The sequence below is a fragment of the Pogonomyrmex barbatus genome, unplaced genomic scaffold (assembly GCF_055798465.1).
Source record: "Pogonomyrmex barbatus isolate J1 unplaced genomic scaffold, ASM5579846v1 scaffold15, whole genome shotgun sequence".
Lineage (NCBI taxonomy): Eukaryota > Metazoa > Arthropoda > Insecta > Hymenoptera > Formicidae > Pogonomyrmex > Pogonomyrmex barbatus.
Window position 1 is genome coordinate 2,284,501 of NW_028297111.1, and position 12,863 is coordinate 2,297,363.

General features: G+C 31.9%; 1 protein-coding gene across 8 annotated transcripts in view; it reads left to right on the top strand.

Annotated features, from left to right (window-relative positions):
- nAChRa3 (nicotinic acetylcholine receptor alpha3 subunit) overlaps positions 1–12,863 on the top strand; it is an 84,071-nt gene that overhangs the window by 65,562 nt on the left and 5,646 nt on the right. For 4 of the 8 annotated variants that reach the window (XM_089073635.1, XM_025217373.2, XM_089073636.1 and 1 more), the window contains 8 exons: positions 188–327; positions 671–715; positions 5,382–5,491; positions 6,626–6,806; positions 7,846–7,961; positions 8,273–8,441; positions 10,541–10,677; positions 11,880–12,038. In XM_089073635.1, the coding sequence (XP_088929761.1) occupies positions 188–327; positions 671–715; positions 5,382–5,491; positions 6,626–6,806; positions 7,846–7,961; positions 8,273–8,441; positions 10,541–10,677; positions 11,880–12,038 (1,057 nt within the window). Of the gene's footprint in view, positions 1–187; positions 328–670; positions 716–767; positions 1,074–5,381; positions 5,492–6,625; positions 6,807–7,845; positions 7,962–8,272; positions 8,442–10,540; positions 10,678–11,879; positions 12,039–12,863 lie in introns of those variants that run through there. The other 4 variants (XM_089073637.1, XM_089073638.1, XM_089073639.1 and 1 more) reach the window with 4 other exon arrangements.

Genomic DNA, 12,863 nt, shown 5'->3' on the forward strand with positions numbered 1-12,863 from the left:
ACAATATAATTTTTTCATAAATTTTTTATTATAAATAAAACTAACTATAGCACATCCTTAATCTAACTTTATGCTATACTTTGTTACAAAGATAATAAACATCGAAAGTCACATAGAAAGTTAGCTCATTGCGATCAAGCTCCTTTTGTGGACGGCAACCGATTTTAGTTCTCTTGTGTCTTTGCAGGATGCTCAGGAAATCCAGACGCGAAACGATTATACGACGATCTCTTGTCGAATTACAACAAGCTGGTTCGTCCAGTGGTCAACGTCACAGACGCCCTCACCGTTAAAATAAAGCTCAAGCTTTCGCAGCTTATCGATGTGGTAAGCGGTAATATTTTTGCGGCCATTACTCATATAACAAGAAGCAAGAAGGAATTACGGATATAAATGTTGATATTAGAAAGTTTTGATTTAATATTAATATCTTATTGACAAATATTTCGGAACGCCGTTGTTAACGTCATTACCCGAAGACGAATTTTAGTCGCGTTCCTTATATTCCATAACGATACAAATTGTTAGACACAGATGCCGTTGACGCGTGTATATACGTAATCCGCTTTTTAATCATCTCGGAAGAGTATGTCGGCTCATAACGGAATGTTGCGATATATTTTCAGAGCAGAAGAGAGCGATGTATTCTCACAAAATTATTCTCTTGCAGAATTTGAAGAATCAGATCATGACGACGAACCTCTGGGTCGAGCAGGTAATATATTTCCAAAAGATCATATAAAGCAATTAAAAAAAACTAAAAATTATGAAATATTTATCAAACGCTTGACGAAATATTGAGAAATATTAGAGAAATATTTGTAACGAGTAGAATTTGTTGTAGCGATTATGTACACTGTGTGTCTACTGAAAACTTTTTTTTATTGTGATGTACCGCCCGTGTGGAAAGTAAATATTTGGCCTGTCGATGACACGTTTTAACACGTGTCTATGTATGCGCGCGCAGATTTTCATACATACGCAGGAACGAAGATCGGACAGAAGCTTCCGCCCGGAGAAGCCAGAAAATAACTTCGGTGAACCGTGCAACCCACTTTCAAATGCTGGATTACGTAAGATAGATAGATTCGCTCCATGTACGCGACCGTTCTGGGATATATAGCGAGTACGAAATAGATTCGTGTAATAAATACGCGACTTGCGACAAAGAATCGGGTCATTAAAGAGCAGATACCTCGTGACACGATTACAAGACGTCATTCATTAATCTCTCAAAATCTCTCGTTATACACACACACATATATATATATATATATATATATATATATATATAAAATAAAAGGTGTTTCATAACTTTTAATTAATATTTCAAGGAATGAAAGGGGATGGAATATATATATATATATATATATATATATATATATATATATAATAAAGGGTGTTCCATAACTTTTAATTAATATTTCAAGGAATGAAAAGGGATGGAATTTTGAATTAAAAGTTCCTTTTCCAATTTTGGCTCAGACTATTATTTACCGAGTTATTAATGATTAAAATTGCTCAATCAGATTGTGTCCAGTCGGAGTACGCAGAAGCGTAGCATGCTATGAGGCCCCTCGCGCTTTCTGTACATTCTTTCGATTAAAATTTTATTCTAATTTGTTATGGGTACAAAAAAAGACTACTGGCAAAAAACATTATCGAAATAAATTGTTTGTAAATAAATTGTTTAAACGACTTCTTCAAAAATTGTTTTGATATGTATGATTTTTACGTATTTTTTTTTTTTTGTAGAAATCGATGAAGCTATCAGTTTTCAATTAAAATTAGTTTTTTAAAGAAATTGTTTATATATATATATATATATATATATATATATAATAAAAATATAATATAATAAAAATTTAGGAAAATGTTATAGTATATATATATATATATATATATATATATATAATAAAAATATAATATAATAAAAATTTAGGAAAATGTTATAGTATATATATATATATATATATATATATATGAGATCAGAAAGGATTAATACAAATATATTTATATAATTTGTAATATTATTACATATTCCTTTCTCCTCGCATTGAAATATTTTTAGAAAAATTACAAAAGATTTTTAAATTTAGACATATCGAAACTTATTTTAATCATGCTTGATAAATTCTTTATGCGCGTTTGAAGCTTTAGATTTTTTTTTATTTTGTGTCAGATATTTGTATATATAGGAAGTTTTAATTATTGTATTCTACTGTCGGAAACAATCAAAAAATAAAATGGAATGGCTGACGAGATCGATAATAGAAATCAAATCAGAATAAATTGAAATTCATACCAGCGCTTGAAATTGAAATGTACCAATTTCGAATTTTGATTTATCCTTTATTTCCAATTCTCGTATACATGTCGGCACTTACACGGCACCTCATCTTCTTAAATTCCATAAGTGTTAAAATAAAAATAAATTAAAATTAAATTAGAAAGAAAAGAAGTAGCATCATTAATTCTTACAATTGAAAGATTTACCTATCACTACATTTGATCCTATTAGTTCATTATATGTGTCTATGGAACCTCATTGGTGTAAAAGGATATTAATTTACATTGGTTACGTGGTAAACCTAGGCACATCATCGTTGATGTTCGCGCATACAGTTTGGAATTATGGACAGAAGAGAGAGAGAGAGAGAGAGAGAGAGAGAGAGAGAGAGAGAGAGAGAGAGAGAGAGAGAGAGGAACAAGCACTATGCCACTAGAAAGTTCAGAATATCCACCGCATCACGCATCAATGTTATCGCAAAGTTCGCGTACGAAAATATTAATATTTCATCGCGATTTATCGGCGGATTAACGTGCTGATACAAGTTGGCGGAATTACTGAGTAACTTGTCCGCCGATTTTTCTAACAGAAGTTTTAAACGAAATTTTAGAATAATTTTTGTTTACATATTACTTATCGGTGACAACGTTATTTCCGCTGATCTGCCTGCTAAATTTAACAGAATGTAACGTGTCACTTGTTACAATTCGCGTTACACTTGTTGTTGAACTTGTTAAAATCACAATGATATATAATTAATAACAAAAGTAATTTGCGCGTTAAAGAGCTCGATAGAAGATTGATAAAAAAAATATCGAAGATGTAGCGCGTTCAGTTTATCCTGTGGCTAAATCCAATCCCTCGCTTTATGTCGAATTATTGCAAATGGATCACGAAGGATTACGCTATTTCGCGATGCATATTTAATACAAATTACCTGGAGGAATATGCATCGCTATTTAACTAAGCGTTACCTTTGGTTCGGTTAAACACGACCGAATTTCACGGAATACAGTCATGTCCGACTGTATGCCGGCATAAGTAATATTCTGGTAAATATAACAGCGCGCGTAAGCGAAGAGAGAGACTTCGGGCTAATATTCAACATGCCGCACGCATAAATGCTGTGTCCACGCCTGAAGGAAGCGCATTTCCGGCGACCAGCGCTATAGGCATTTCAGTGTTCGCGTCAACATTCTGTTGACACAAGTGAAAAATTGACAGTAATAAAACTATTTTGTACGTAAGCAAAAAACATTTTGTATTAAAATCGGTTCCTTGTTAAAATTTTCGTGTTAAATAATCTACATATTTATATTATTAAATTTAACACGTGTCTAACTATGTTAACTGATCTTAACAAATATAAAATGTAAAATGATTTAAGAAATGTGTTAAAATAACACAATTCGTATTTACGTATTTATTCAATATGTTAAAATATACACAAAGAAAATGTTGGTTTTTACTCTATAACAGAAGTGGGGATGACTTGTTATTATTCTTTGTGTAGTTTCGGCACATTTTCGAATCTTGAAGCGTCTCGACATGTTATTTTATCATAAAAATTATGTTAATTGTAACACACAATTAACTTCAAATTAAGATCAAGAGTACATTTCTTTTTTGTTGAAATATTAACATAGTGTCGATGTTACTATTTAACACATCTATATTATGTTAAATTAACACAAAATTTTGAATGGACCGTTTGGGACATGCGATTTATGTTACGTTCAACACATTTTTTTCCAACAGTGTAATTTCTAATCAAGTTAGCAACAAGTTTTCTATTTATTTTTTGCACTAGATAATTCAAATACGAATCAAGAAATTCAATAAACTTATCTCTTTAGATATTAAAGTTTAAATTATTTGAATAAGCAAATTACCCTAATCTTTAAATTCGCAATTGGTTTACTCGAAATTCTACAAGACGATTGGAATAAATGAGTAAAATTGACTTAATTAACTTTTTAATCCTTCCAGAAAATATTTCTTTGACAAACAGTTACCGTTTTGGAACGCTTATTGAGTAAACATTGAAATTTTATTTGATTTTTATTTTATTCATGAAAAAATTAAGAACGCTGTCGTTCATTTAACTTTAGATAAATTTTATTTTAACTAGATTTTAAATTATATATTTAGCACATTGCAATTTAAAAAAAACTGCGACGAATAATGACACTTTCAATATTTTTATTGAGAATGATTTTAAATTTGCGTTCATAAAGACTTAATTCATTTATTTTTTGTAAGAGAGACAAATATATCACCGATAAAAAACATTTAATTTAAAATTTTTCCACTTACAACGTGATGTGTTTACAACATGTTTTGTATTCTATCGTACATATTTTCCAATCTTATTACAAAATTTTGAGGTAAAAAAAAAAAAAAAAAATGAATTTTGAATCCACATCCACAAGGTTAAATCGATCAACGGCATATAAATTTTTTAATAAAGAGAGTAGTTTCAATCGAGAAGGGTGAACGAACAGAGAGAGAGGGAAGATGAAGTGAGTTTGTTGCATCGCCAATGCAAATTTGCGCGTTTCGGCCTTACAACTCTCAATGAGGAAAGTTACAAAATATTGCCTCTGTGTGCACGGTCCGGTGCTCGTGAAGTAGCTTGATCTCCCAATACGACGATGCCTCGTCGCTTCCCATTTTAAACACGTGAATTACGATGGGATAGATAAATTCGTTGAATGCGCGCAACGAGCATTTTCGCGCAGGGAAAAGTACTCTCGCACCTCATTTACGCGCGATACAAAACCCGATAAAATAACACGCGAGCAGTTTCACGGTATTTGTTCTACGCGATAACGTCAAACGCGAATTCTGCGAATTCAGGAGCGACAATGCGACAATACGATTGAGCTCTCTCTCTCTCTCTCTCTCTCTCTCTCTCTCTCTCTCTCTCTCTCTCAAAGCGCAGAGAGGAATTCGACGAATTGCTCAAACCTCTACGTTAGCCTTACATCCTCCAAAGACGTAGTAAAGTATAGCTATGTAATAGGTGATTGTAAAGATAAAATAGCAAAAGAATATAATGTATAGTCAGACCGACTTTCTCTGTTTGCAGTCATGGTATGATTACAAGTTGAAATGGGATCCGAAGGAGTACGGTGGGGTGGAAATGCTGCATGTGCCGTCAGATCACATATGGAGGCCCGATATAGTTTTATACAACAAGTAAGAGAGAGAATCATTATTATTATTATTATTATTATTATTATTATTATTATTATTATTATTATTATTATTATTATTATTAATGATGATTCGCTATCTTTAGTATATATTGTTTATTAAATGCAGAATAGTGTTGAATTTGAATAAATTGTTGATCAAAAAACCGGCAATGTCTTATATTGGATGTCAAAGCGCGTGAATGATTAATTTTAATTAAAAAATGCTTACCTTCAAAAAATCAAATTTTTTTACGTATTTTAAGTGAGTGAGTGATGAAATTTTTATTGCGGTTATTAAAAGAATATTTATATTAAATACGCTCTGACTTGTGTTTTAATCTCTGTTATTATCAATTGTCGGATATCATTTTATTGCCATTAAATTTTTTAACATGTTTTCGGCGATGGAAAAAGTGATATAGTATATTAAATGAAGATTGAAAGCATGATAGAGCACATTTATGTTTCAAAACTAAACATCTTTTGATTATGAGGGAAAGCAGGTGTTTTTATATGACAAACTATGTGAGGTGCTCAGTAAGATTGGAAATAAATTGATATATTAAATTGTTTAAATAAATGATAAAATCAAACAAGAGAGCATGTATATATCGTAAAAGTTTCTGTGAAATCATGTCTGAAAATTATTTATTAAAAACTTGTAAGATATCAATGATTTAACATTGTATAATTTTCTAACAAATCGCTGGCTCTGAAGACATAATTGTTAGTTATTATTTGTACATCCTGTAGATCCTTACGTCGTTTTTATTTATTCAGAATTATAAAAATGTATAATATTAAATAAGTAAAAGTCAAAATTCGGACGATTCTAAGGAGTTATAAAACTCATAAGATCCGCTGATTGAATTTTTTCACCGAATATCTTGTTATAGATAACAAATAAAATATTTGTTCACTTGTTTAACATTCTGTATCAATTTGATGACCCTCCCCCCCCAATTTTTTTGAATAATTCGTATGATAAATCCAATATACCAAGATATATTGCACATTTGAAGTGATGGGATCTTTTTCAAAAATTATAGAAAATGATTACCCTATACATATTTAAGTGAGATTAATTTTTTAACAAGAAAGATATAGGCGTATCAAAGCTCTCATATTTTGACAGCGCCGACGGTAACTTCGAGGTGACGCTGGCGACGAAAGCGACTCTCAACTACACGGGCAGGGTCGAGTGGAAGCCGCCGGCGATTTATAAGTCTTCCTGCGAGATCGACGTCGAATATTTTCCTTTCGACGAGCAGACATGTGTGATGAAATTCGGCTCGTGGACTTACGACGGCTTCCAGGTGAGAACCGCCTGGGAATTCGCCGACATTTTGGATAATTCCTTTCTGTTGGTATAATTTGGTATAATTAGTCATTGTAAGGAGACAAGAAGGTTTCTACGATGTAAAAAGGAGACAAGTCTTTAATACACACGGGCGAATAAATGTTTACATCAATATTTTATTTCCAAGAGCATACGTAAAAAGAAATACGAGACAAAAACGAGGAAAAGATTTAATTATTTATACGTCATTAATTATATTAATTGTATACATTAAGATTTTTTTTTGCGAGAAAAATGTTGTTGGAAATAAAATGTTAATATAAACATTTATTTCACTTGTATGTGAAATGTGTAAAGACTCTTCTTTACATCGCAGAGACCTGTTCCATATATATATATATTTTTTTTTTTACATAATATTCTATCTGAATGTGTTGAATGAATCTGTTCAGTTAATCTCGAGGATTTGAAGAATTCAATTTGTTGGTGCAATAGAAAGATCTCGCGGAGATCTTGTTAGAGCAATCATAAAATATTCTGCGAGTGGCGATCGCGACAATATGGCGAGAGGCATTATTGTCCCCAACCCGTTAGGCATCGCGCAATGAAAGATCATATATATATATATATATTGCTTGTTATCTCTTTTTTTTTTATTGAGCAAAGTTGTCGCTTGTTAGAAGTGCAATCGAGCATAAATAGCGAGCAACGTCGGTGTAAAAGCAATAAGACGGTTAGAATCGTCTGACCTATAAATATTAAGTATTTAAAGAATTATATTATTTAAAGAATAATATTAAATCTTATCTTTCGCATATAATACGTTTTATCTTTATTTATAAAAGCGCTTTGCGCTAAGACGTTGCACATTATACTTGTACATTGTATTAAGGCTTTGTATTTTTAGTTTTCTTAGCTATTCTTGATTTAACTTTAAATATTTTGATTGCGTGGATTTGTTCGTAATGAGAGGAGAAAAGTATCGATTGAATGGACGTTGTAAGCAGCAGTGACATTAACAATGCATTGTAAAATTTAGTGAATTTGTTGTAAAGGTCGATCTTAGACACATCGACGAGGTTCGAGGCAGCAATGTCGTTGACATCGGCGTCGATTTGTCGGAATTTTATACTTCCGTCGAGTGGGACATACTAGAAGTCCCTGCTGTAAGGTACATATACACACATATATTGTTAATAATCTCCTCGTAGGTTATTAAAAATTTGCATTTTGCAACTTTTAATCTGCCGACCAAATTGAAATTATGTTGATAACTATATAAATTGGCATATTTCGCACTTTGAGCGAATGATTTGCAATTTAATTAATCCTCAATAATAGCTTTATTAATATTCGGCAGTAATATTAATAGCGTTGACTTTAATTTTAAATTAAAAAAGATGTGTAAAAATATGCATGCGCTTTTAATGTCAATATATCGATTATATTATGAGCGAAGCATGGGGTATATGCGAATTACAGAAACGAAAAGTTTTACACGTGTTGTGACGAGCCTTACCTCGACATCACTTTCAACATCACCATGAGACGGAAGACTCTGTTCTACACCGTTAACCTCATAATACCCTGTATGGGAATATCATTCCTCACGGTGTTGGTGTTTTACCTGCCAAGCGACAGTGGAGAGAAGGTAATTAATTCATAAATGACTGATGATTATCCTCTTGATTTTTATATATTTATATATTTTGTATATATCGCGTTATTTTTGCGGAATTTTTTGCTTACATAAAAAAAAAAATAATTCTTTTTACTTCGCATTGCTGAAATTAAATTTTTCGAAAATTAGATATTTTATTTTGAAAACCAATCCAAAAAAATATAAATTTGAATCAATTCAGGAAAAGAATTTTATATTCTAATTAAAAATCAAAATAGACAATGTGATTTAATTTAATTTCGAAATTGTTTTTGCCAATATTTCTGCTTTTATTTATTTTTACACGTGTGTTTAGAAACAGAAATATTTCGCTTTAGGAAAAGCAATCCTCGTAAATCCTCGAAGATCTTGTTGAATTAAGTCAAAATTTCAAACTTCCGTCTTATATATATATATATTGCAATGTAATGAATAATGAAAAATTTAAACTCTTTTTTTTTATTAGAGATTTTTTTTCTATCAAACAGAATTTTTGAGCAATAAAAACTTTTAAATTACATTAAAGTGGAATGATATAATTTATGATTAAATTAAATAAAAATAAGATTCGCATTATAATCTCAAGTTCTCGCACGTATGTATTATTGTAAAAGATGGAAACTAATTTTTGAAAGAATTTTATTCGATTGGCTCAGACTAGAATAATACAATTAAATTATTAATATAAAATTTACATTTAATCTAATATCTCTCGATTTCTCTCTCTCTCTCTCTCTCTCTCTCTCTCTCTCTCTCTCTCTCGACATATATTTATAAAAAGTCCTTTCAGACATTTGTCTGAAGACGCAGAGATTAATCTTTAAAAATGCAAGAATTTTATTCAATTGAATTAGAATAGCTCACAATCGACTTTAGCAGAATAGAACAGGTATAGTTCGCGCGCCATTATAATTTTATTCGCGATCGATCTTATTGTCCCGATATCGCGTTTCTCTTTATACACCATATTGGGAACTTTGCAGCCGGAAATTAATTTTACAGACGCAAAGTTTTCGGTTCGATTAGATTAGAATATGGACTATATAGCGCATAGCGCTCGCGCGCCATTACGGTTTAATCCGCGGCCGACCTTTTCGCGTCCATGTTATGTGTCTTTAAGCGCCTTACAAGACACGCTCGGCCTCGAGCACCGATATCCACTTACATAAAGGTTTACATAATTCAGACATACTGTTCCGCTTTGTCACCGCAAAAAGGGTGTACCGAGCTGTCCTCCGAGCTGGAAGATAGCGAAGAGAAAAAAAGGGAGAATAGGTCAAAATGTCAGGGTGCCGGTCGTTTAGCAATTGGCGAGGATACGCAACGAGGGTACTTCGGGAAAAGGAACAGAGCTGGGGTAGTGGTGTAATGCGTCTTGCGACGTGCTCGGCACACGGGATCAATGGCGAGAGGACAAAACCTGAGAGACAAAACCCTCTTCAATTGGCCGCGCAATGCACTTTTTAAAGCGCAACATATACGTATACATTTGTAGACGTATAAATTTGCAGCCAAAGGCTCATCGCTATATTATGCAAAGAAATTGAAATGTATTGGCAAAGTTAAGCTTGCGCGCCCACATTTTTAAGATTTATTTATCAGCTTGCTGTTTTTAACAAACTTACTTCCCGTATTATTAATTCATGGAGGAAATCGTTGTAAATTTTGTTTCTCTTCTTACATGAAATGAAACAATACAACGAAACATTACAATTTTAATTATGATTATATTATTAATTGTTTATAAATGTTTACGATAATATGTGAATTCGAAATTCTAAATTCTGCGAAATAAAAAAATAAAGAATATTGTGAAGTTGTAAAGCAGCTCTGGTATTAAAATATTTATTTATTACAAGTAAAGTTGATGTCAATTTGAGAGGCTTTTGAGAGGCTTATTGTGTTTAAGAAACCAAGAATAAAACAAAAAGATTATTATTATATGTAGATTATTTTTTTCCGTTTTCTTCTATTTATTTCTAATATATATCCACAAAAAAGTATCATATCTCACTGTCTTCTCTCATTGTTTTTATAAATAATGTATTCTAGGGTCAAGATCCCTTTTTTTTCTTCTCGTTCTGTTGTAGGTCAGCTTGTCCATCTCAATCCTATTGTCGCTGACTGTGTTCTTCCTCTTGCTGGCCGAGATTATCCCACCTACGTCGCTCGTGGTACCGCTTCTTGGTAAATTCGTCCTTTTCACTATGATCCTCGACACCTTCAGGTACAACAAACAAGAATAATCGTAACTAACTATCGTAAAAGACGATTATAATAAAAGTGCGCATGTAGAACGTTAAATTTAATAATTTATTAAATGACGCTTTAATATTGATTGAATAAAATACATAGGAGAAAGAGGGGTAAGATGACGATTTGCTAATTTTTTTTTAAGCCAATAACAATTAAAGACTCGGTGCCAGGCGGTGTTAAAGATTTATAATTATGATAATAGATAATCTATTGTAATTTGACTTTAATCTGTCAACGATGATAATATAATAAGAATAGATAATATAATAAGAAATATATCGTGAGTCCGTATGTAATTTTGTGGTATTTCTTCATTAGGAATTACAGTAAATATATTTTCACTTTCTCTAGAAAATTATATAATAATTACTGTATAGTAAATTCAAAAGCATATAATAACGTATTATTACTTTCCTTTATTATTTTTTGAATAGATGAATATATAGTAACATATTAAAAATTACATAAATAATTGTAAATAATTATTTTTTCCTATAATTTTATTTTATTTTAACTTATGTAATTATAAATAATTTTGATTTTTGTCTGTCCAGATTTTATTTTTTTAAAGTTACAGTTTATTATAAGTAACATTTTTTTTATTCGTAAATATATATTTATTTATATTTTGTTGTATTATTCAAACATTATAATAACAGAATAATACAAAACAATTAATTTTTATGTACAAAAAAATTACTTTTAATTTTTATTATCTTATCTTCTACTACTAAAAATCATCTCGCTTATATACGGGAGATGACAGGAAAATTGACCGGTCCTCAAAAAAAATTTAAATTATTATACAAAATTTATTTATAGATATGTTCTAGTTTCCTCAGATAGACAAAGCCTTAGCTAATCAGAAAAAAAAAATTGATTATTATTTTTACATCACCACCGTACAAACAAAAAGAATCGACAAATTTTTAATTTTGATTTTTAAGATCGTCATCTCATCATCCTTTCTTCGATACCAGATTCTAACGCTGTTTGATTGTTTTGCCAATATTTGGTGTTATCTTGTCGACAGACATTTCGTTGTCTCGACTTTTTCGCCTTAAAGAAAAGAAAAGTGCGGTCGTGTCACTGGAAATTAAATAAAATTTAGTACAATTGCGGGTGATGTTGAATAACAAACGCGGGACCGTTCTTCTCTCTCGTGCATTTCAGCATATGCGTAACAGTGGTGGTCCTGAATGTACACTTCCGTTCGCCGCAGACCCACGTAATGTCGCCGTGGGTCCGACGCGTGTTCATCCACGTTCTGCCGAGGCTGCTGGTAATGCGCAGGTATAATACGCCATCGCAGAGAACCGATTACGATTCCAGGCAAGATATATTCTTCCGGCATTTGTGGCCCGGTGATTGGAACCACGCCAGAGCGGGCATTAGAGCACTCGTTAGCGTTTCCCGTTGCACGTGACGCGCTAGTGTCGCGTCATCATACCTGCATAACGTTTTAACACACATCATGTGTGTGTGTGTGTGTGTGTGTGTGTGTGTGTGTGTGTGTGTGTGTATGTATGTGTGTGTGAGACACACGATGTGTCTCATCGCTGCATCGCGCGATGCATCCCGAGTGATGTGTCCGCCCATCGTTAATCGCATCTCTCTCCCCGCTGTATGTATGTGTGTGTGTGTGTGTGTGTGTGTGTGTGTGTGTGTTGTCATATAAATAATAATTTTCCGACGAGAGTATTTTCATACTCTCGTAATAGGACGAGACATTTGTTTCAAGAAATTTCATTAAAAATTTTTTCATTAAAATTTCATTAAAAGTTTCACTGTTGAATTACTATATACTGTAAATACCGCCTGAATCTCTCTCTAAAATTGATTTGATTGTGCTGTACTACTTTTAAAAGCGTATTATTATTAAGAAATTAAATAATCTAGAATTAAGGAAAATATTTTTTTTTTTTTTCAATGGCACGAAATAGCGATATTGAACTTTGATAATGTTTTACATTTTCATTCAGAAACTCAACTTATTATGGTGCGTAATATCTTTTTTTTTATATCGTGTGATTGCCATTGCGTCTTATCTACTTTTACAACGTGCACACAATATTGAACATACACGCTTCATTGACATTATGATACTGGGTATACACTAACTTCGCATAGAATTTACAGCCGCTCCTTATTGTTCAA